Source organism: Pantherophis guttatus, chromosome 3 (assembly GCF_059756535.1).
Source record: "Pantherophis guttatus breed Tessera chromosome 3, ASM5975653v1, whole genome shotgun sequence".
Taxonomy (NCBI): Eukaryota; Metazoa; Chordata; class Lepidosauria; order Squamata; family Colubridae; genus Pantherophis; species Pantherophis guttatus.
In genome coordinates this window covers 188,881,530-188,906,802 of record NC_142065.1, presented here as the reverse complement: position 1 = coordinate 188,906,802, position 25,273 = coordinate 188,881,530, and the positions used below count along the sequence as shown (strand labels likewise).

The window sequence follows — 25,273 nt, the reverse complement described above, 5'->3', positions numbered from 1 at the left end:
CTTTTTTCGGTCAACAATATTGAAGTACGGTTGCCTTGAGATGCTCAATCTACCCTAAAACTCCTGAAATTCTTGGTGGCATCTCAGTTAAGGATTAATCAGGTCAGAGCGTATTTAACTTTGCAAAATTAACCAGGGCCAGTAAGACATGCAAGTTTTACTTAAACTAATAAAACAGAAGATTTTTTAAAAATAATAATAATGATGGAATTTTAGGTGATATCCTTTTCAAGAAGAAATAACACTGTAAAAATGACCTCACTGCATTTATGTTGTTGAAGATTCAGCGAAGTTATTGCTTTATTTAAATATATTGTTCCATTTCATTAAGACACAATTATGGAAGCAAAATTAATTTGAGATTTAATATTTCCAGGTGCTTATATTCTATCTTTATCAGATGGGAGTTGACTTCTGAACAAAAAAAAAAGGGCGGGCTTACAGTCAAAAGACTTTCTGTTTGGCATGGAAAGGCAAACAAATGAGTCAACTGCTCAGTAGTTTGCAGAATTGATTAATATAGATGAGCTATTGATGAATGAAATGAATCACGTTTCAGTTTATTAACACATGTATGTCTTTAAATATGTTTTTGTTTTGTTTTACAGATGTTTTTGTTACTTTTCAGCTTTTTTCTTTTATAATGTTGTGCCACATAGCGCCCTAGACCAGGGGTGAAATGTAAATTTTGTTACTACCGGTTCTGTGGACGTGGCTTGGGGGGAGGGGGTAATATGACTGAGTGGGCGTGGCCAACTTTTTAAAAAAAACTTTTAAAACCATTTTTCTACAACCTATTGCTATTGCTTAATGCATTGTAAGCCGCCCTGAGTTTCCGGAGAAGGGCGGCATATAAATTAAAGCAAAAAAAAAAAAAAAAAACCTCTTCGGCTGAAGAAATTGTTTAAAAAAATGCTTTTAAAGCCTCTGACCATCACAGTTGACTTGCCTGATCGGCAGAAGCTTTTTCTTTTTTTTTTAAGCCTCTGACGATCCTAGCTGACTTGCCTGATCGGCAGAGGCTTTGTTTTTACTTTTAAAAGCATTTTTTCTATAACCTCTTCGGCCTACGAGATTGTAGAAAAAATGCTTTTAAAAATAATTTTAAAAAGCCTCTGATGATTGCGCGGCTCAGCTGAGCAATGGGGGGGGGGGCAGGGATTTTTGCTACCGGTTCTCCGAACCACCCGCCTCTATCACTACCGGATCGGGCGATCCGGTCCAAACCGGGAGCATTTCACCCCTGCCCTAGACTTACTCTCAGTATGAAAGACAAAAAAAAATTAGATAGTTGATGTGGCAGTACTTGAAGAGATCAGAAGAGGAGAGAAAGAACAGGAGAAATCACAAAATACCAAGATTTGCAAATAGAAATGGAACAATTGTGGCAAAAGAAAGAAAAATAGTGCCAACAGTAAGAGGTGCCTTGGGTGCAATCCCAAAATAATTGTGCATGACTTGAACACCCTCAACATTGACAAAATCACCATCACTCAGTTGCAAAAGATAGTTTTACTTAGAACAGCTCACATCCGGCAACAATATCTATAATATCATCAGACAATAACATTTGCTTGTCCTAGATGATTGGGTTGGATAAATGTTTCAAATCCAGTTTAAACAACTGGCTGACCATGCAATTGAAGAAGGAGTCAAGCCATTCTGAGGCCATCACAAGAAGCAATGGAGGGAAACTAATCAAGGAGAGAAGCAACCTAGAACTAAATGACAAAACAATTAATTAGTGAAACAACTTGCTTCCAGAAGTTGTGAATACTCCAACACCGCAAGTTTTAAAGAAGAGATTGGATAACCATTTGTCTGAAATGGTGTAGGGCTTCCTGTCTGGGCAGGGGGTTGGACTGGCAGGCCTCCAAAGTCCCTTCCAACTCTGTTATTCTCCTCTTCTTCTCTTCTCTTCTCTTCTCTTCTCTTCTCTTCTCTTCTCTTCTCTTCTCTTCTCTTCTATGAACAACAACAATAACAACAAAAACAAAACAGCAGCATCAAACCAGGGCTACATAGATGCTGGTTCCACCTCAGTGGTGGGTTCCTCCCGGTTCGGTCCGGTTCGGCCGAGCGGTAGCGGTGATGATATGACGTCACCGAACCGGTTCTCCCCCCCGCCTTCCCACCCCCCCACCTCTCCACGTTATTTTTACCTTTTATTTGGTCCCACCCCCAATCTATTGCTGCCTCCTGAGTCCCAGCTGATGACTAGAGGGAAAAAAACTGTTTAAACTCTTGCCGCGGGGCTTCAAAGGGCCGTCCTACAGCTGATTAGTGTTAAAAGCAAACAAATGAGTTGGGTCGTAAGTGCGAGGACTGGTCGTAAGTGTGAGGACCTTCCAGAAATGACTCTGACCAGCTAGCCACGCCCACCTAGTCACATGACCTCCAAGCCACACCCACAAAATAAGCCATGCCCACAGAACCGGTAGTAAAATAATTTAGAACCCACCCCTGTTCCACCTACTTGGAACGCCTTCTGGTTTAGAACTCATTTTTCTCCAAAATAAGGTGTGCAAAAATGCTCTGTGTCACAATTTTTATTTCATTCTGTGAAATAAAAGACTGCATTTCCTTTTAGAAAAAGCCTGGACCTCAGCATTTTATAGAATCTACTTAGAAAATGCACAGTTGGAAGGGAACCAGTTCATAATGTCACAGCAATAAACCAATAGATGGAGCATTTTGTCACAGATAAGACTTCATGAACATGCGAGTCTTTTGAATATCCTTGAATCTCTTCATTCTTCTTTTAGGGGTTGTTTTTGTTTGCTAATGTTCTGTTTACTCAGCAAGTCCCAGCAAAGACGGTCAAAACTAAATGTCGAAATTTGCTGCGTGACAATTACTAATTTCTTGCAGCCTGCTTTACATAATTGTACTTGACTAAAGACAAACGTGTGTTAAATTGGTTCACTGACGATTTGGCAGCTTAAGGACAACATAATAATCAAATCAATCAGTTGCAATTGTTAGTTTGTGGGTCTTTTCCTCACCAAAGACAAATGTTTGCTGGTTTTCTCTGATGCTAACAACTGTCATATCGTCATATCGTCACCGCTACCGGCTCAGCCGAACCGGGAGGAACCCACCACTGCTGCCAGGGAACTTGCACCATTCCCCAAGGCTCGTAGACGAGAAATATCACAATTCATTTCACGAGAATTCATGGCAGAATTCTATCTATCTCCCTAAGGAAGGGTAATAAATTAAGCAAATCATGTATTGACCACAACCTAGTCGCTATTCTCCCCTATTCCTCTAGTAGCTTTGAAATAGGTACTTTTTAAAAGATTCAAGATGCTGTGAAGACGTTTTGATGTTACTATTCAATACATGTTTGACCCTAGCATAGCAGTGGATAGAAAAGGCTGCAGATACAACCACATCTATCCTCACCATCCACCTTGGGTCTTTCTAACTCAGTCTGTGCATAGTTCTTGCATCTAGTGTTGAGGAATGACATAACTCATAGCTGAGACTGAGATATGAAGACCAGATATGGGTGATGGAGCAGAAAAAAGTTTCTTAACATGAGAGTATCTAAGGTGGTAAAATAGTTTCCTTCTTCTCCCTTGTAGTAGTGCTGCTTTCAAGAAGTGCATTTCCTTCAGCTTGGGGGGAAAATAATGCCAACTGTGGCTGTACATTTTCCTACCTCAATGATGATGAGCTATGACATACTTGTCAAAGGTGACACGCTATCACATTTTGGGTATGTTCACCCATACCTGTCAATAACTAGCATGCCCAATTCTCACACATTTTTTGGAGTCTGTGGAGTCTGGAAGAGAATAGGGGTGCTTCTGGGTAGCCTCCAGAACCTCTGGAAGTTGTGTGAGAGGACCCAAGCTCTTGCAGGGCCTCTGGAACTCCCCAAGATCATGCAAGAATGGGGGCAATTTTGTGTGGTTTTAGTGTGCACATGAGCATCCTTTGAAGCTGCTTCAAGAACAAAGAAGTGGTCTGACCTGGAGCAGCCTCAGGTAAGCCACAGGAGCCTGTCAACAGAAAGAAAACACCCCCTGAGAGTAAGCAGATTGCACAGATCTTGGGAAACGGTAGGCAGGGGTGGGTTCTAAATTTTTTTACTACTGGTTCTGTGGGCGTGGCTTTTGTGGGTGTGGCTTGGAGGTCATGTGACTAGGTGAGCGTGGCTAACTGGTCAGTCATTTCTGGAAGGTTCTCGCACTTACGACCAGTCCTCACACTTACGACCCGATTCATTTGTTTGCTTTTAACACTGATCAGCTGAAGGACGGCCCTTTGAAGCCCCGCAGCAAGAGTTTAAACAGTTTTTCTCCCTCTAGTCATCAGCTGGGACTCAGGAGGCAGCAATAGATTGGGGGTGGGACCAAATAAAAGGTAAGAATAACGTGGGTGGGAGGGGGGGAGAGAACCGGTTCGGTGACGTCATATCGTCACCGCTACCGGCTCGGCCGAACCGGGAGGAACCCACCACTGCTGCCAGGGAACTTGCACCATTCCCCAAGGCTCGTGTGAATTTCAAATTTTCAAAAGTTCAAAACAACTTAATATATGTTCTTCCAATGAAAACAAGTTATTTTTGTTTGTTTTGTGTATGCATTAAACAGATTTAGCATTTTTTCTTAGTTCTCTAAGTGTTAGGCAATTGAAACTGCTCCATAGCATATAGTTTGTCAGATGTGCAAACTCCTGCCATGTGGGTGGTTTAGGGAAGTTTGTGCAGTTCTGATGAAGCTGATGAAATGCTAAAGAAAATATGCCAACCTTTTTGTAGCATTTCCAGAAATTAAGTCCCCAAATTCTGCTTCCAGAATTTTGGACTTTCAGTTTGTGGTGGGGAGTTGAGAATGATAGAGGTCTGGATGTAAGCTGGGAAATGTGAATTAAAATGTTTAGTCAGCCAGTTTATTCCTAATAAGGATAACAGGAGTGATTCAGTCATGCATTACTAGTTAAAACCATGTGGAAGTTATATATGAAAGCGTGTGAGATCATGGTCACCACTTGGGTCCCATGAATACCATTTATTTTATTCTTAAATTATAATATTAAGGTTAGGAGTACAATTGGTACTGTTGAAGCAGTTTGGCTGGGAATATTTTCTCTCCTCCCTCCCTTCTCATTCTCCTTTTCATTAGAACATAAGATCTATGTTGGATCACACCACAGTCTTCTCTTATCCAGTTCTATGTCCCAATCAGATGCCAAACAGATGAAAAAAAGAGAGAAATCTATAAGAAGGGCAAACTAAATAAATCTCCAGAGAAGAAAAGCATAGCCCAGAAAAATATTACAATGCTGACAGAACCTATTTAGAACAGCGTTGAACTGTGGAGTCCTTGGTGTTTGTATTTTGCTTGCAGATGTTTCATCCCCAACTAGATAGCATCACCAGTGCTGATTATGGTAAGACTTAGAGCTAGTTTTGTATAAGTGGTTAAGTCAGAGAAACTGGAGACAGGAGTCCCATCTTAGCCCAAAACCAGGAGGGTGACCTTTTTTTTTTTTTTTTAAATTTGATTTATATGCCGCCCTTCTCCGGAGACTCAGGGCGGCTTACAATGTGCTAAGCAATAGCCTTCATCCTTTTGTATATTTATACAAAGTCAGCTTATTGCCCCCACAACTGGGTCCTCAATTTACCTACCTTAGAAAGGATGGAAGGCTGAGTCAACCTTGAGCCTGGCGAGATTCGAACCTGCAGTAATTGCAGGCAGCTGGTCTTAATAACAGGGTGCTTTAGACCACTGTACTACCAAGGCTTGGGGCAGTCATTTTCTTTCAGCTCTAGGAAGGAGGCACACTTTCTGAAAGGCATTGCCAAGAAAACTGCAGGGACGTGTCCAGGCAGTCTCCAAGAAATTGACCCAATTTAATGGAAGAAAAGAAATGGGAAAATTATGAGTAGGTTCATATCATGGTAATCTCAATCTAGGACATAAATTGTATATAGCTGCTGCCTTTAAAAAGTGGTGCTGAAACTGCAGTTTGTACATAACAGGGTTGCCTGGCAAACAGCTAAGTCATGATATTCCCGTGTTTTGTTAGATGGATTGCATCAGTTGCCTTCTCTGTCCAATTTTAGTGCTGGTTTGATTTTTTTGAAGCTCTTAAACAGGAGTGTCAAACTCAAGGCCCGTGGGCTGCGGTGTGCTTAGATCTGCCCCATAGGGCCACCCTGGAAGCAGTGAAGGACTCTGCCAGTGAAAATGGAGCTGGGGGGGGGCTTTGCACGGCCCCTGTGAGGTCCACTACAATTTAATATTTGGGCTCTACTTGGATTTTAATACTATTTTAGATTTATGCTTTGATTGTGAGCTTCTGAAGAAACTTGCATTATAGGATGAATACGAGTAAACCAATAAATTAATAATTAGTTAGTTTTTAAAAATTGATTTGGCATCTTATGACTCCTTTAAAGGACTGTCTTTATTCCAAATCCTTCTGACACTTCAAGAGATATTATTGGAAATAAAATTATAACCTTAATCTGATCTGGTAATGACCTGGAGAAGATCAGATTGTTATATAAGGTACGGGAATGTTAGCAAAATATATAGACCAGCTCTCTGACAATGGTTGGGAGGTTAAGAATAATTTCCCTTCAAGAGAAATTTCTCATAATACACAAGCAGTTATTAAATTCAATATGCAATCCTTAAAATGTCTTGGTTTTTCCAATGACTTATGATGGTAATGTAAAGTTTTAAATGATTCAGAACTTTTTTTTTGTAGTTTTATTATAACATATATATGACATTCACATAACATACAACATATACATATCTTATCTCTTTTAAACATTGTTTAAACATTTTAAACAATGATTCAGAATTTTTCAGTAGTCCTGCTGCTTTTTCTAGCTGGGAAATCTTTTTGAGGTCCAGCAGCCAGAATATTTAGCCATGATAATTGTTGAAAGACAATTGCTGTAACAAATATGCAATATGCAGTGTTTTATAATTGCAGGACAGTGCTTACATCAGAGAGACCCACTACTTAATGTGTTTATTTCTCTCTCTTTCATTTTCTCTCCCCCCCATCCCCCACACATTCTGCATATGTATGCATGTGTATATAATAGACAGTTGCATGTAAAATACTTAGATACAGAACCACACACAGAGTTGCATACACATGGTTCATTACAGTTATTAAAAAAACCTGTATATATTATGTTCTCTAGTTTCAAAGGTAACTACTAATAGAACAGAACCAGATTCTCTTCATTAGTCATAAATACTTCCATGTATAAATAGTAACAATTAGGGTGTTAGTGCTGTTTATTTGGCTCATCATGAAAGAAATGTCAGATTTGTTTAAAGGATGACCAGGATTCACACAAGTTTAAATTTTTCCAGAGTTGGTAAGTAAATCAGCAAAGTCCAAAAATGACAATGTTGATTATTCAGCGGTGTCTGGGAAAAACATTAATGATTCTTCCCATAACCTGCAACGCTGAGTTCATTTAGAAATAGGAAGTGAAGCTCTATTAGTGTTGCAGAAAATGAAATTGGACAGCTCAGCCAGATGAAAGGTGATTTTGGAATTTCTGGTTAATGTAAGTTGTTTTTACACACACAAACACAGTGACATGCACAACACTTGTGGAAGCTGTGGTGGAAAGCAGTACAGACTGCAATCTGTTGAAACACACACCGCAAATAAGAAATACTTGGTATTTTAGGACTACAAAATTCCAGCATTCTCACCAAGTTTAAATCCCAAACACATATAAATGGTAGTAAAAAGTAATGTGGAAATTGGATTCTTGAAATTAGAACTTTTCTATTAAACTGTGGTTTCAGGATAAATATTTGCTGTTTCAAACAAATATGAGTTTGGGACATAGTTTGGGGTTATATAGTAAAGAAGAAAAAAATTTATATGGAACCCCAAAAGTACAGATGGCGCCAATCCTCCATGCTTTTCAGAAGCAAGATAAAAGTATTTTAGTAGGCTTAATGAAGTAATAGTCCAATCTTCTACCCTATAATGCAAGAACCGTAAATGTGTGTTTAGGGATGAAAGCACTGTAAGGCTGCCAGGAACTTTTGGTCATTTACTGTACTCTATTATTTCTGTTTCATGATCCAGCCTTGAAAAGTCCAGGATGAAAATGTAAAATACTTTTTAATACAAAGGGTTCAGATCACTTATAGCTGGAAGCCCACCCATATATATGAAGGCAAGTCCTTAATGCAGAGAACCTCTCCATTTTTATTTTTATTTCTTTGGCGGTTGAGGGTAGGCTTATAACCAAATCTTTCCAGACCTAGTCCCATCATCTTAACTACTACACCTAATTTGATTTTGGAAAGATAGTTGAAGGGATAAACCATCACCTGTAAGATGTTGGTGAAGAAGTGCTATAAAGAGACACCATTAAACAGAGGAGATGCAAAGAATTAATACTATATCACCACTTGTATGTCTCTAGTAGAAGGATCCAGAGAACTAATACTATATTCTTATCACCAGGAATCCCTATTTAGTCTTTGTAATAAACAACAAATCTGGCTGTTCAGTGGTGATATGCTGTGATCTTTTCAATTATTGCTGAAATCCTTATTTAGTCTTTGTAGTAAACAACAATTCTCACTGTTCAATAGTAGGATGCTGTGATTATTTTTCAATTGTTGCTGACATTTTCCTCTTATCATTTCAGGTGAGGATGCTAAGATGTAATGATATTCAGAAAGTCATTGAAAAGATTGAAAATTCTCCCAGTCTTGGGGTAAAGTGGATGAGCCCCTATAGGTTGTTTTATTATTATTTAGAGTTTTATCTCTCTAAATATGATATAAACATTTTAAATGCACCTAATTTTTAATGCCCAGAGTCACCTGGAGTCTAAACTGAATGAAGGACTAAATGAATACGTAAGTAAAATAATTTAGCCACATTTGGAAGACTAAAATTTATCCACCTCTGGCATACGTTTCAGTGAGTTCTATTGGGAAAACCAACTGGAGAGATTTTCTAGATCTTTACAGGATTAGGGTTGTGTAAATCACCGTCTAAAGTGAGTTCTGTCTCCAGGGGCTGCTTTTCAGAATTTGGTGTGATGGTGAGTAAGGATAAGATAAAAATGTTATAAATAAATATCCCTGTGAGCAGTGGTATTAAATCGTTCTAGACAACCTTCCTTTTATTCTGTTAATGGTACTTGTCATTTTGAGAGAGGAAATTATGGCTTCTCTTCTCTTCCAGTGAATGTAGCAATTTAAAATGGATTAGACTGAAAGGAGATATTGCCTGAGTAGAAAGGGTGAATGGAAGGTCATAGAGCTATTGTGCCCTTAAACTACAGAAGTTCCCTTGTGGAAAAGGGAGTTGCTCAGCATTAATAACCTCATTCTTGCTACAATGAACTGCTCACCTTCAGTATTATTGGCTTCTCCATGGCCTGGCTTCATACCAAAGACCTGTAATCTTAGGGATGTTCCGGAATCCCCAAGTAGATTTAGACTAGCTTTATGTTTGTATCTTGTCACAGTTTTTCCAGTCTCAAAATAAAAGAGAGGAATGGGTAGAAATGGTATACTTCTACTCTTAGTCACTCACCAGGATTTGATTCTGTTTTTCATAATAGGAAGGAAATGATTCAACATCCTTTAAACATCTTTTCTAGAATCCTCAAAGCAGCCATGTCTTTCTTTAAAAAAAAAAAAAACTACTTCAAAAGTTTCTATGGTGGCTTCAGAAAGCATGTGCACACATAGCCACTTTGTCTGGGAAAATGTTTCCATGAAGCTATTTTATTTATTAGATTCATAAAGTTGCTCAAATCAAAAGCAACTCTATAGCCTGTATCTAGCTGGCTACCCAAACAGAACTCTACAGCTCCAAATGACTTCTTTCAAAGGATTTGCAAAACCCAGTTTCTGCTCCCCTTATGGGCAGAAGTGCTATTCAGAAGACCATGAGCTGCCGGGAGACTAAATTAATGTTTTTAATGAGTCTCTGGAGAACAGACTTTTACTGTGCATCCCATTAATGTAGCCTTCAGTAGCTTGTCCTATATAAGATAGCTGTGTTTGTATAGCATGGCTTCAGGAGTACTATTGAATAGTCTATGCATTGATTATCGCTTGGCTACAGGTAAATAATATGAAGGGTCAAACTACTGTTTCAGGCTTCATGTCAGTCATAGTTATTTGTAAGTTGTTTATCTGATTTGTGACATATCTGCAATTGCTACAGTACAGTAAGGAAGTTGTGACTATATAAACTACTTGTGCAGTTAATGACAGAGTTTAACCTGACCAGATATGGAAATAGGACTGAAAACAATATTTATTGCATGGGATGGAAATGAACCAGATTGATAAATATCTCAAGCACTGTCAGCAGCTTCTTAGAAAAAGAACCAGGTTTTTATCAGGAGAAACCTAACAATAATCCTGCAAACTTCCAAGATCCTTTCAGGTGGGCTGAAGAGAATTGACCAATCACCAAGCCTGATATTAGATAACGCATTATGTAACCCAGCCATCATACTATTAAGAAGCTAGATTGGTTGTACTCATCAGAGTTCTGAACAGTCTTAAAAGACCCATCTGTGACATAATTAAACAGGTACCAATACCAACAATACGGCTGAATCTCCCTTTCTCACTTTATCTGTGTCTTTTTTCTAACCTTTTTATTCATTTAATTAAACAGAATAGGAAAAGAAAATGAGAAGAAAAAGAAGAGATTCTCATACATATATACTTGTACCTAAAATTTTAGTTTCAATAAAAGATGATAATCTTTCATTATTGTTGATGGAAGCCTCTTAGAGACCAATGACTGGAACACCAAAAAATACACAAATTCATAATACACAAAGAAATAAATAATCATCCATATGTAATTTTATGCCTGTTAACAATTGATTCATAAATAATCTTCTCTGCTTCTGTAATTTTCAGGTTCCTATTTGGATGGTGTAGCTATAGCATACAACATTAGATAGAGGTAGTTTGATATAGTGATTAAGGCATCAGGCTAGAAATCAAGAGACAGAAAGATCTAGTCCTGCCTTAGACATCAAAGCCAACTGGGTGACTTTGGGCCAGTCATCTACTTCAGCCTAACCTACTTCACAGGGTTGTTGTTATGGGAAAAAATAGGATAAGGAAGGAATATTACATATGCTCACCTCTTTATTTATAAACAGAATAAAAATGGAGTATAATTAAAAAATGAATGAATGAACGAGAAAGAAAGAAAAGAAAAAGAATTCTTATACTCAGAAATATGAGAACAATTTCTGACTTGTTAAATTTAACAGGGTTTTGTCTTGCTCTTTGTAATGGTATCACTGCTTGCTAACTAAATAAAAACGCTGAAACTTATTTTGAATTTTTGAGCTCATGCTGTCTCCATGGATTACTAAAAGCAATATGAATGCACTGTGAAGAACTACCTCGGAAACAAGCAGCTGCAAATTAGACAAGAGTGTTGTCTGTTACTTAGTTAAGTATTAGTAAGTTCCTTGGAGATGGTGGAAAAGATGCTGCCTAGGGAATAAGGGAATAAGGCAGATAAGAAAGGCCATAGCCCGCAACTATATTATGGTGGAGAAAGAGGCTCAGAAAGTTCTCCAGATGTAAAGAAAACAGAAGGAGATTTGTAATTTCAGACTTGCAAGATTCTGTTAATGTAGCCTTAAGATAAAGTAGAATTAGCATATGTGGTTGTATTTCCTGTCTGGTCTATCTGGGAATGTTGAGAGGTATGAAAGCTTAATTAGGGCTATGCTGAAGCCTGTTTTCAGTCCTAAAGAAGATTTTTTAAATTTCATTGCATTTCAATTGAAGTAAAGAATATAAAAGAATAAAAGAATAGTTTCATGAAATAGATTGTGCAATGAGAATGTGGGTCCATCCCTCCATCCCTCCTCCCTCCATCGCTCTATCCCTCCATCCCTCCTATAGTCTTACAGAGGACCCTGCTCTTTCATCAAGTTACATTGCACTTCAGAACTTATTTGACATTATTATCTCTTTTATTCATTAAACATGAAACTCAGTCAACTGGACATTTAAAATGTATCACAAATACCATTGACTGGTGCTAATGGTTGATACGGGTTGCTGCCAGCGTCCTAGGTATCAAATTATTATTATTATTATTATTTATTATTATTATTATTATTATTATTATTATTATTATTATTATTATCATCATCATCATCTTTATTCATTAAATATGAAACTCAGTCAACTGAACATTCAAAAAGGCATCACAAATACCATTGACTAGTGCTAATGGTTGATATGGGTTGCTGCCAGTGTCCTAGGTATCAACCAAGTACCTTCTTAAGATGTACTATGTTCCAAGTAGCACACTTTTTTGCAATTCCATTGGTATTATTATTATTATTATTATTATTATTATTATTATTATTATTATTATTATTCACCTACTGTCTTGATTATTTTCAGGGAATACTAGAATGTCTGTCTACTTGAAATTCTGGCACTTCCTACCAAAGAGCATCAAGCAAGTCAGATTCCTTTACAGCTGCATGCACAATGTGTTCTCAACTCATGCATTGAGCAGAGCCTGTTGGTTAGAATACATGTGGAGTAGTAAATATATTTTTTAAGCAATTGAAGTTCAGAAATGAAAGAAAAATTGATGGAAATTGATTGAGGAGCACTTCCTGCTAATGAAGTTCTGTCTTATAGGACTGACAATCTATACAAATTAAAAGCCTTCAGATTTAATTGATTTTTTTTTTTGAGTTTCACTACATTTGGTTTGCATTTGGTAGACAGGAAAAGACCACCCATATGTACATACTGTGGACTATTTAAATTAAATTAAAAACAGCATTTTTGTAGTTTCATGTATCTATATCTGTAAAAGATTGCCTGATTATAAGAGTTCTTCAGCTCTTCAAAAAAGACGTCGGCTGTTGAATAAAACTAAATTTTATTTAGTTTAAGTACTGGTATATTCTGTTGATGTATTACTATAGCTTTGTTTGGGTTAAATTTGGCACACCTACTTTTTCCAACAATACCTGCTTGTTTCCCACTAAATCTGATTTAAACTGGTAGGTCATTCAGTCAGAATATTTTGGCCAGAATGCCTCTTTGAGATTTTTTTCTCTTAACTCTCCCTTCCCTTCACCCAATGATTGTATAGCATCCATCAACTAGAGAGACCAGGAGGTCTATCCATGAAATTTCCATTCATATCAGGTTCTTGGGAATCTGAAGTGGCAACTTCTAAGACAGCACTCATTTTCTTTTCCTTTGTCATCTATCTCCCTACCCAATGATCCTTGTATCTGAGATCCTGTCAGAGACACACACAGACATATTTCAAGAACAATGGATGACTCTAGGAGGAAGTCCTGTAAGCACTGTACATTAAAGCAGGGTCTCCAACCTTGGCAACTTTAAGACTTGTGGACTTCAACTCCCAGAATTCTGGGAATTAAAGTCCACAAGTCTTAAAGTTGCCAAGGTTGGAGATCCCTGCATTAAAGGATACCTACCTATCCTGAAATCAGTTTATTTTCTAAGTAGAGAAAAATATGCTCAGGCCATAAGACATGACTCACAATATGACTGGAAAAGTTGAAAGGGTAGTTTATGTACCTATACAGAGTTGTGTTCCTCAATTTGGAGCAGCATACCCTCCCACCCCAAGATACAATTGCCATCCACTCTGCTGAGGTCTGGAAGGCCCTTCATACCCAGCTCTGTTCCTAGGCCTGAAGGTTGTGTGTCTGTGGAACTCTATTCTGTTTTGTATCATCTTTTTATTGGTATGGGTTTTTTTAGTCTGGACTATCATTTCAAGACATTGTTCAATGTCTTTTAAAAACTGCTTGTAATTGTTCATTTGATTTTGTAAGTCACCTAGTCTTCTGGAATGAGCAGTCATAACAAATTTGTTTAAATAAATAAGTTAAAAAATTACTGAAGTTGTGTTCCCCCAGCTTCTGAGCTATTTTGCCATTGGTACAAATCTGTCTGAGTTCGAATCTATTTTTCTGGGGGATTTTTTTTTACATGTATTATATTGTATTAAATTGCTGTTATAAACACACTCATCATTCAACCAAGATTGTATGACTTTAAGCTTTCATAGAACAAAATGACATATATCCATTCAAACAAGGATGAAGAGGAAATAGGGAATAGCTTATTTGGGGGGGAAAGCAATTTTGGGAGTGGAAATGAGAAAAGCAGACATGACAAGACCAATTCTTTTCTTTTCCTACCCTGCAATTCAAATTTCAAGTACTGTAACCTCTCACAAAACCATCTGTGAAAATTTGACATGGTTCATTCACTAGTTAACTAGGTGGTGATTTGATGTTTTGGAAAATCTGATGTTCTGGAAAATGAGCAGGAGGAAGGCTCTATTTTAAACTGGAATCAAAATGCATTTTTCAGTCTGAATGTCTGAATTAAGGTGATCCACACAATCTGAAACAGAATACAGAATTACAGAGTTGGACGGGACCTTGGAGGCCTTCTAATTCAACCCCTTCTCAGATAGGAGACCTTATACCAGGGGTGTCAAACTCACTGTCAACCCTGAAGGAAACCTGGCCGAAGCCATCTTGGAGGCCCCAGGGTTGCTACACACCAGTGGGAGGGGGAAAATAGTTAGATGGGAGTTTGTAGCCAAAAAAAATAAAATTTCCTGTGGGAACCAAGGACATTTGCAGAGGTGGCTGGTCAGAGGAGGAGACAGTAACCAAGCGACTGGCCAGCACTTGGATTGGACAACGTGACCAGTGACTGGGGGGGGGGGGAGAAAACATTTGCTTTTAATTAGGTGAAAGCTGTGGGAAAACTCAGAGTCAGCTTTCACTAGTTTGTGCCAGCTGTTCGAGTTCTGACCGATGCCCTAATGAAAGCAGGAGCCTCAAGCAAAGTTTCAAGAAAAATCCAGCTGTTTATTAGGAGCAACATGTCGGCACGGACCAAGTGAAACCAACTCTGACCCCACTCAGTTTGCACCTTGTCTCTGACCCTGTTTCCCCTTCCCCCCCAAGGTGTGTCATCAGTCACATTCCCCAATGAAGCAATTTTGCGGGTCATAGAAGTCACTCCCTCCAGCCATTACTGGTTTCTGTGGAGATGGCCTTGACTTTGGCCAATTAGGATGTGCTTTGTTTTGACTGAGGTGCAAATTCCTCGATGCAGCTGTGAGGCTTGATTCCCCATTCCCCTGCCTATGGCAACTCGGGAGCAGGTTAGAGGAGCTTCGTGAGTTGACAACAATATGATGTATCCAATAAATAGTTCTTTGAGGAACTTGCCTGCCTCAGAGTTTTCTTTCTATGGGTGCATTACTTGGAGCGTTGACACGGCATCACATTGTCATCATGTGACGTATCGTGACTTTCCCCCCCTTTGCTAAAATGGGGGTGGGGATGGTTGGCGCATGATGCATCTGGCCCGCAGGCTGTGAGTTTGAAACCCCTGCCTTATACCATACCTGACAAATGGCTGTCCAATCTATCCTTTAAAACCTCCAGGACGGAATACCAACAATCTGTGCAGAGCAGCCATTCCACTGATTAATTGTTCTCATTGTCAGGAAATTTCTCCTTAGTTCTAAGTTGGATTTTTGTTTGTGTACTTCCTTACCAAATGACTGAACATCCAGAGAACCCATTCTTTTACTCAAGTCTACTTCCTGAATCAAGGCACCAAAACAATACGGAGCACAGAAACATGGGCAAAAACTGATTGGAAAATTTAATTCAGTCAGTTCAACTCAACAATTTGAAACAGTTCAAATCTATTTATGGCTAATTGAATGTAAAAAAAAAAAGCATAAATACCATGGGAGGAGAAAGATTTAAATATGTAGCTTTTATAATTATTATAAGTCCTCGACTTACAACCACAATTAAGCCCCAAATTTTTGTTGCTAAGTGAAACATTTGTTAAGTGAATTTTGACCTATTTTACGACATTTCTTGCCACAATTGTTAAGTAAATCACTGCAGTGGTTAAATTAGAAACACGGTTGTTAAGTGAATCTGGTTTTCCCATTGACTTTGCTTCTTGAAAGGTCTCAAAAGGGGATCCTGGGACACTGTAAACGTCACAAATGTGAGTCAGTTCCCGAGTGTCTCAATTTTGATCAGGTGACCATTTCACATGACAGTGGTCGTGTGAAAAACGGTCCTAAGTTACTTTTTTCAGTGCTGTTGTAACTTCAAACGGTCGTGAAGTGAACTGTTGTAAGTTGAGAACTACCTGAATATAATATTTTTATAATTAATAATTAATAAATATTTTAGAAAGAACTTTATTCTTGTGGTCAAATTGGCAACCCAACTTGTTCTTGTATGGTCGCATCCGACCATGGGATTGTGGGGGTGATGCTCATCTCCGTTTACTAGCCAGGGAAGCCAGTGTTGTCTGAAAACACTTCTGTGGTCATGTGTCTGGCATGACTGTATACTGGCACACTGAATGCTGTTCACTTCCACCAAAGTGGCATCTACAGTATTCATCTACTTGCATTTGCATGCTTTCAAACTGTTAGGTTGGCAGGAACTGGGGCAAGAACAGGAGTTCAGCCCATCATGTGGTGTATGTGTTATTCAATTATTCCATTGTTGTTGTTAGTTGTGAAGTCGTGTCCGCTCCATCATGACCCCATGGACAACGATCTCCAGACCTTCCTGTCCTCTACCATCCTCTGGAGTCCATTTAAGCTCATGCCTACTGCTTCGGTGACTCCATCCAGCCACCTCATTCTCTGTCGTCCCCTTCTTCTTTTGCCCTCAATCTTCCCCAGCATTAGGCTCTTCTCCAGTGAGTCCTTCCTTCTTATTAGGTAGCCAAAGTATTTGAGTTTCATCTTCAAGATCTGGCCTTCTAAAGAGCAGTCACGGTTGATCTCCTCTAGGACGGACCGGTTTGATCGCCTTGCAGTCCAAGGGACTCGCAGGAGACTTCTCCAGCATCATAGTTCAAAGGCCTCAATTCTTTGGTGCTCAGCGTTTCTTATGGTCCAACTTTCACAGCCACACATTGCAACTGTATTCCATATGATATTTTATAACTGTTCAGGATGAGTACAATGGAACCAAACTGGAATGCTTTCTGAAAAAAAGTATGATATTTCATCTCAGAACTATCATCTTTTCCAGTATTTCTATAATATCAAGCAAGAGCTGTATGTAACTGTTATACATTTTCTTTAGGGAATTAGCTAAACAGATTCTTCGACAGACCATCACATCTCCAATGATGAGTGTAGAAATAAAGATCTGCATTGTATCTTGACTCCTTTGTTAGTCTTGCCACTTTACCTTCTTATTCTCAGCAAGCAGTCCCATTTGATTTTTGTACTTGTTCTTCAGCTTTACATCTTCTTGTTATGAGTGGTGAATATATACAATATTTTCATTTTTCAAGTAGTTCAACTGGTTATTTCCCTTTCAGCTTATGAGTGACACCTTTTCAGCTGTAGCACACCTGACACAGTCAAAACAAACCTTTCCATGGCACCAACTTTTCATAATAAATTTTCATTATTTGATTTTTATTAGAAACTAATGCCAGATGGCTACTGTTAGTGGAGAGGAGAAAAAGTTTTAAGTATGCCATCAGGAGGGCACCATGGATTGCAAGGAAAAGCTGCAAAACAATCTGTGAAATGATTGAACAATCACAGAATACGCTACGTGTGTGCTGCCTGCAATAATTCTTTTTAGGTCTCACCTAGGTAAAAAATTGTCACAATTGTCGAAGCTCAAAGCACTTTCTTTTGCTCATTGATCAGCCTTACTTAATATAAAGCATTAAATAAAATAAAATAAATAAAACAAAATGCAATAAAAATAAATCGAACACTGTTAGCAGAAGTGAAACTTTCGTAGTTCAGGTAAATCATTTTGAACATTGAGACTATTAATGCTAAACTTTAAGACCTTCATAAATAAAGCTAGGAACAGTTAACAAAAAGGGTTAACTGTTATTGTTATTACTAAACATTAAAGAAGTTTAATTAAGTTAAATTATGTCTAATAAAGTCTCTATTGAATCTTGCTGGCTGTTAAACAAAACCTGGTGACATTATAGGGGTGTGCATCATTCTGATCAGTGAGGGGCACAATGGCTCACATGGTTAGAATGTGCTGGGTTGACAATCAGCAAACCCATGTTCAAAACCTGAGTGCTACTGTGTGACAGAGTGAGCTCCCCCATTCGCTCCAGCTCCTGCCAATCTAGCAGTTCGAAAGCAGCGAAATGTGGATAAATAGGTACCACTTTGGTGGGTACTTAACGGGGACATGAAAGGAGCCCTCAACTGGGCGTCTCCTGGGCAACAGTGTTGTCACCAGCTAATTCTTTCAGCCCAGAAGCACCTCGGTGCTTCTGACACAAGTGTGATCCAATTGACTATAAATGTGTCATCAAGTTGATGTCAGTTCTTAGTGACCACATAACTATTTCTCCCCCATCTTTTCCCAACCAGGATCTTCAGGCTTTTCAACAGTGTACCCATCACAACCGCAACTGAGTCCAACCACCTTGTTCTCTTCTCTTTCCCTCTACTTTTCCCAGCATTATAAAATTCTCCAGAAATCTAGGTCTTTGCATACTATGTCAAAATATGATAATTTGATCTTAATAATTTGTGCCTCAACTAAGAAATGTAGTTGATTTGTAGATGATCCTTATTTTTCTTGGCTATCCATGGTATTCTTAGGAGCTTCTCCAACCCAAAGTTCAATCAGAATAGAGCTGGAAGGGACCTTGGAGGTCTTCTAGCCCAACCCCCTGCTCAAGCAGGAGACCCTATACCATTTCAGATAAGTAGCTGCCCAGTCTCTTCTTAAAAATCTCCAGTGATGAAGTACCCACAACTTCTGAAGGCAAGCTGTTTCACTGGTTAATTGTCCTCACTGTTAGGAAGTTTCTCCTTACTTCCAGATTGCTTCTCTCCTTGATTAGTTCCATCCATTGTTTCTTGTCTTGCCTTCTGGTGCTTTGGAAAATAAGTTGATCCCCTCCTCTTTATGGCAGCCTCTCAAATACTGGAATACTGCTAACATATCCCCCCCCCCATCCTTCTTTTCTCTAGACTTTCTCTAGACCAAAATCCTGCAATCGTTCTTTATATGTTTTTCTCTCTAGACCTTTAATCATCTTAGTTGCTCTTTGCACTTTTTCTCAACATCTTTTTTGTAACATGGTGACCAAAACTGAATGCAATATCTCAGGTGTGGCTGTACTAAGGATATATAAAGTGGTACTAATACTTCACATGATTTTGATTCTATGCCTCTGTTTATACAACCAAGGATTGTATTAGCTTTTTTGGCTGCTGCCGTCAATATTTTTCAATTAAGCTTATCAAAATCCAGCTTTTGCTGCCATAGACCATCAGGAAAGAAACTATTCCTTGCAAGATTCTGATCTTTGTAGCTATAGAAACACCATGGGATCTGGCTATCTTTTCCAGGGCCTTCATTGCTAATACTGTATAAAACATACTATGTTTTTTTATCAGATGAAACAATTTAATGGCCTTTTTCCAGATGCAGAGGGAAGGTTGGCACCAGACAAAACTGGAATTAGTCATCTCCCAAAAACGTGCTATGGATGTTGAAACAGGTAGATCAGAGGTGATAAACAGAACCTTCTAAAGCCTGTGCTTTTAATGTGAGACTTCATTGGCAACCAGCACGCAGTTTGTACCTCTTGACATCTTCTTGTTTAACAAACAGCAGTAAAGTCCTATTTAGAATCAGGACATTAAAACATTGAAACATGTTTTTCATTCTTCATGGAAAAATGGATAGAAGCATTGCTTAACAGCTCTGCTTTATACTGTTTATGACTGGGTAAGATTTGGAAATAATTCAATCCACTTTTTATCATACAATGGAGATGAACAGAAGTGTAATCAAGTCACAATCTTTTACAGTCAATTGAATAATAAATCTCAGATTTTTATTTGGAGTTAAAGCCATCAAGGTGTGACCTCAGGATGCCCTTCTCTCTGTCAAATCACCTATCATCTCAATCCGCTAGAAAAAAATATAGCTCTTTTCTCATCCCCCTATTCACATAGTGAAAAAATGGCGCAATGGATGGAAACTAATCAAGGAGATGACAACCTAGAATTAGGCTGACAGAACAATTAATCAGTGGAATAATTTGCCTTCAGAAGTTGTGAATGCTCCAACACTGGATGTTTTAAAGAAAAGATTAGACAACCATTTGTCTGAAATGGTATAGGGCTTCCTGCCTGAGCAAGAGGTCAGACTACAAGACCTCCAAGGTCTTTGTAACTCTGTAATTTTGTTCTGGATGGATGGATAGCATCTTCCTTTATACTGAGGAATGCCAGTATCAGAGGCACAAAGAGAAGCAGCACCTTGACTGAGGAGAAAGGAAGGGAAAAACAAACTGGCTTTGTATACTACTCTCCAAATTATCCAATTAGGCCACCTTGCAGTGCAGACTCTGCTGTAGGGAACAACAAAGCTGATTTTAACAAAGCAGGCCTATAGGAACTGCTACCTGCTACCTAGACAAAAGGACTGAAACATTTTTAAAATTCCAGAACAACATAGCATTCAGAAGCAGCTCAGGCAGACACCTCAATAGTTCACTAAAGTACCATATTTTTCGCTCCATAAGACACACCTAGGTTTAGAGGAGGAAAACGAGAAAAAAAATATTCCGCTCTGTTGCGCCCACCACTGATCAGCTGAGCGACAGCTGGATCCCGGCCTCCCATAGCCCTGCCGATCAGTGGGCTGGCTGACTGGAAATGCCGCCATTGCTGCCTCCACCGTGTCTGCTGCCTCCGCCAGGGAATGCTGGAGCCTTCGCCACCGAGCAGCTGATTGGCGGTTGGATCAGCTTCCCGGAATACCGCCGATCAGCTGTTCCAGGTGGCACTGACACAATATTCACTCCATAAGATGCATAGACATTTCCACCCACTTTTCGGGGAGGGGGGAGTGCATCTCATGGAGCGAAAAATACTGTATATGGAGGAGAGGAGGAAAAAATACAGCACTATCAGACTTGCAAAGTTTTGTTATTATAGCCATTTTCAATAGTAATAGTTTTAGCCTTCCTGTGGAGTTAATTTCCTGGTCTGGTCTATCTGATGGGGCTGCATAAATAATATCCCATTAGAATGACTGCCCAGTTAAAGACTAGTTGGGAGGGGATTGGGGAGGCTCCTTCGGTATTATTATCTATTTCTTTGAAGGCAGTGGTCAGTCAATGGGTCTTCCTAATGCTAGAATGATAGCCATTAGAAATCTTACAATGTGCAATCTCTGCTGTTCAGGAAATAAAGTAGATGTGCAGATATGAAAAAGAGTTCTAGGAGTTTGGAAGAGACAGAGAAAAAAGGGAAAGAGAAAGGGGGGAAAAGGCAGAACATTTAGAATTCCTCAATGGGATTAGATAGCACCAAGATAAAGCTGAGATCGCCAATTTGTAGGGAATCTGTTTTCTATGTTGCTTGCCACCGTTCATCCTATAGCTGCATATTTCCAGATAAAGCATTTGATGCAGTATTATATATGAACTAGGATAGATTACACCATAAATTTCCCCACATGCTTGTCCTCATCTGCAGCCGTGTGAACAAGTGAAGAAAAAAAGACAGCCTATGCTATTTTTGGTTTGTGCCTTTTGCCCCCTTTAGAGGGGATGTCCTTTATGTGGGATGTTATTTTTATTCCATCACTGAAGGGAAGATTAAGCTAAATCCTAAAGCTTAAAAGAAGATTGCAAACATATTGTCCATGTATCATCTGAAATATTTGTTTTTTTTTTAAAGTCCTTCAAATATACATTATGTAGCCAGGCTTCTGTAGTTAATCCTGACATATGTTCACACATTTAATTTAAAGAGTTGTTCAAGAAAAAGAGTTCTCCAATATTAGGTTCCACAAAAGGGCATCACCTATGAAAGGGAACTCAATTATGCTCCTAGCAATTTGTAAAATTCATTCAAGAATCTCACCTGGTATTCCTTCATGAATCCAGTAATTAATGTCTGTTCCTCCGCCATCTTCAAAAACATTGGTAATGTTGAGAGGCTTCAGAAGTTTCATGATTTCCTTCATGATACAACGAGCCTTAAGGCTGCCCGTGAAAGCCAGGCCAGTGGGCCTAAACGTTCCTTCATCTGATTCCATAACCATATCAAAGTTGGAAATGTTTACCTGAAAAACAGAAAGTGAATTTCTGTTCAAATACAGATGAAGTTAAAAGGGCAATTTGGCAAATATACAATGTCAGTAGTTTCTTTACTTCCTGGGATGCCATGAGATTAGACACGAAAATTATCTACTGCACATTGTTTTGATAAAATGCAATTTTAATTACATGACTAAACCATGAAATTCTTTCAATATTGTCTATGATCCTTGTTTACAGACTAGATTACATTTTATTTTGCAGTCATAGCTGGTGAGAGCATTTAAAATCCCAATGTCTAGGTTTGGAGATAAATAGTGATTTCTGCTTAGGAAATTATCATACTGGATAAAATAAATGTAAACTAGGTCAATAAATTTTTACCTTTTCAAGTGATAAATCATATGGTATGTATCTTCATTTATTAAACAAATGCTGGGATATAAATTACTGCTTACTGCATGCCTTTTCTAAGTTCTATGCAAACATTAATTAGATTGGTTTCAATATCTTTTCTTTTATGTACACCAAGAGTGAATGCACCAAGACAAATTCCTTGTGTGTCCAATCACACTTGGCCAATAAAGAATTCTATTCTATTCTAAATGATATTAAGTAGCAAGTAATTATTAGTAAACTGAACACTTCCACTATGGGAGTGCTGATTAATTTCTTGGATGCCCTAAGGGGAAACTTGGAAGTTTGAATTTAGGAGTTTAATTTAGTTCCTTTTTTTTAAAATCTTGAAACATCTACGTTTAGTTGCAAAAAAGAAGAGACACAATTGGCATTGCCACAGCCATATAACGGTCTTGGCTCTGGAATCCCAGCTTATGTTTCACTTAATAGCACAAGGAGATTTTTAGCTCATTATGGCGGCCTTTCCCAACCAGCTGCCTTTCAGAAGTTTTAAATTTCAACTCCCATAATCCTCCAGCGACAATGGCATACCAAATGGTCTATCATACTATGCTGGTAAAAAGCATTCCTTTACTGCTGCAATCTATATCTCCCCAGTTAGCACTTGCTCAGATAAATCTCTAAATTGCAAACTTGGTCCTTCAGAAGGCATGCAGCCTATCCAGGACTGGTAGCTTGCTCTATTCAGTCTGGTCAGATTTCCTACTTAAAATATCTCCATTCCACAGTGTTTGTCATTATCCACTCCACACAGAAAGGGGAAAAGTACATTGCTCAACCCCTCCGTCCCTCAGGTTTCTCTGTACATGGCTATGGGCATATGGTGGCTGGTTTGCAAAAATTAAGAGTTGGTAGGAAAGGGAAAGTTACCTGCTATCCTAATGTCATTCTTCCTGCATCTAAATTCCCATTGAAAGCTATGATGGTGCCTCAAAATTTCAGTTTGGCAATCAGGTATTTTTCCTGACAGCTGTGACCTTGGTTGTACATTATAGTATATAGCCCTTACAGGTAAATATTGTAGATATGTATGTGTGTGAAGGAGAAGGCTATTGCTTAACGCATTGTAAGCTGCCCTGAGTCTCCGGAGAAGGGCGGCATATAAATCAAATTAAAAAAAAAAAAAGTTAGGATGTTTGGTGAGGCAGGTACATGTTGCATATATAAGCAAGAAAAATCAAGGTGATTGTTTTTCCTGGAATTTAGACTGACTAGAAAACTTACAGGAAAGATTAAGCTTCAGATTTTCTGTTAAACCAGCTTATGAAATTGATTAGATTGCCCCCACGTTCAGGGTACAGGAGATGGGGTGAGGCGAGAGTTTTTCACAAACAAATGAGAAAATAGCTTTTCCTCGGGTCCCACTGAGCTTCAGGATTGCAAATTGCAAAATGGATCTTTTGAAATTGCAGCTGAAGCCCCCACCCCCCCTTAAAATTTGCAAAGTGGATCTGTCTTTCTCCCTTCACAGGGCAGTGAGAAAATTAAAGACAGGGAAAGCAAGAAAGAAAAGGAGAATAGGAGTGGTAGGAAGATAAGGTTGACAGAATAGCTAATCCTAGCCATTTCTACTTCTGGCAGGTCCCATAATTATGATGGTGGCAGTGTCCTGGGGTCATATTATGATCCTCCTTTGCAACCTTCTGACAAGCAAAGTCAACGGGGATGCTAGATTCGCTTAGCAACTGTGTTACTAACTCAATAACTGTGGCAAGAAAAGTCGTAAAATGGGGCAAAATTCACTTAACAACTGTCTTGCTTAGCAACAGAAATTTTGGACTCAATTGTGATCATAAGTTGAAGACTACCTGAACAAGTAAGATCTGCCATGTCTAAGGTTTAAAAAAATCAAAACATAAGTGAATAATTGACAATCTTTGTGCATCACCATATAGTCAAGAGTAGGATCATTTTTAATGGTGAACTATGCATTACAAACAGCAGCATGACAGGCTGAGGATTGGAATCTTATGTTCTTTTAATGAATGACTTATAATAGATGGCTTCAAAGCAAATGCCCTCAGAGTAAATGAACTAACTAAGGGCAGCTGTAATGATAACGGTTAAGAGGCCAGTCTAGGTAAAAGCAGAAGTGGGAGTCACATACTGTAACAACTGGTTCGCCCAGATCTGAAAATGTGAGACTTATATACTGCTTCACAGTGCTTTACAGCCCTCTCTAAATGGTTTACAGAGTCAGCATATTGCCCCCAACAATCTGGATCATCATTTCATCGATCTCGGAAGGATGGAAGGCTGAGTCAACCTTGAGTCAGTGAGACTTGAACTGTCGAACTGCCGAACTGCCGAATTGCTGGCAGCCGGCAGGCAGCAGAAGTAGCCTGCAGTACTGCATTCTAAGCCCTGCACCACCATGGTTCTACCTGGAAAGAATAATTGTTTGAGTTGCACTCAGATCTCTGATCAGCAATGGTACGCTGAGTATATGGTCTTACAGATAACCTTGTGAATCATTTAAGTTGTAAAGCACATCATTAACTTGTCCCTTCAACATTTCTGCCATACCATTCCATTTTTTTTCAACCTCTGGATTCTGGACTTGTTAGAAAAGAGTGAAGTCATTAAAGTCACATGCAATCTTCCCAAAGCCTTTGGTGAGATATCCAATACTTTTTCAAAAGTTGTCCCCTATTTGTAATTTTTAATGCAGGGAAACTGATGAAATATAAATG

The 25,273-nt window shown here is 38.7% G+C and overlaps 1 protein-coding gene across 3 annotated transcripts in view; it reads right to left on the bottom strand.

Moving 5' to 3' along the window:
• CPQ (carboxypeptidase Q) overlaps positions 1-25,273 on the bottom strand; it is a 147,958-nt gene that overhangs the window by 9,039 nt on the left and 113,646 nt on the right. For 2 of the 3 annotated variants that reach the window (XM_034422486.3, XM_034422488.3), the window contains exon 7: positions 21,985-22,186. In XM_034422486.3, the coding sequence (XP_034278377.2) occupies positions 21,985-22,186 (202 nt within the window). Of the gene's footprint in view, positions 1-1,493; positions 1,966-21,984; positions 22,187-25,273 lie in introns of those variants that run through there. The other variant, XM_087891368.1, reaches the window with a different exon arrangement.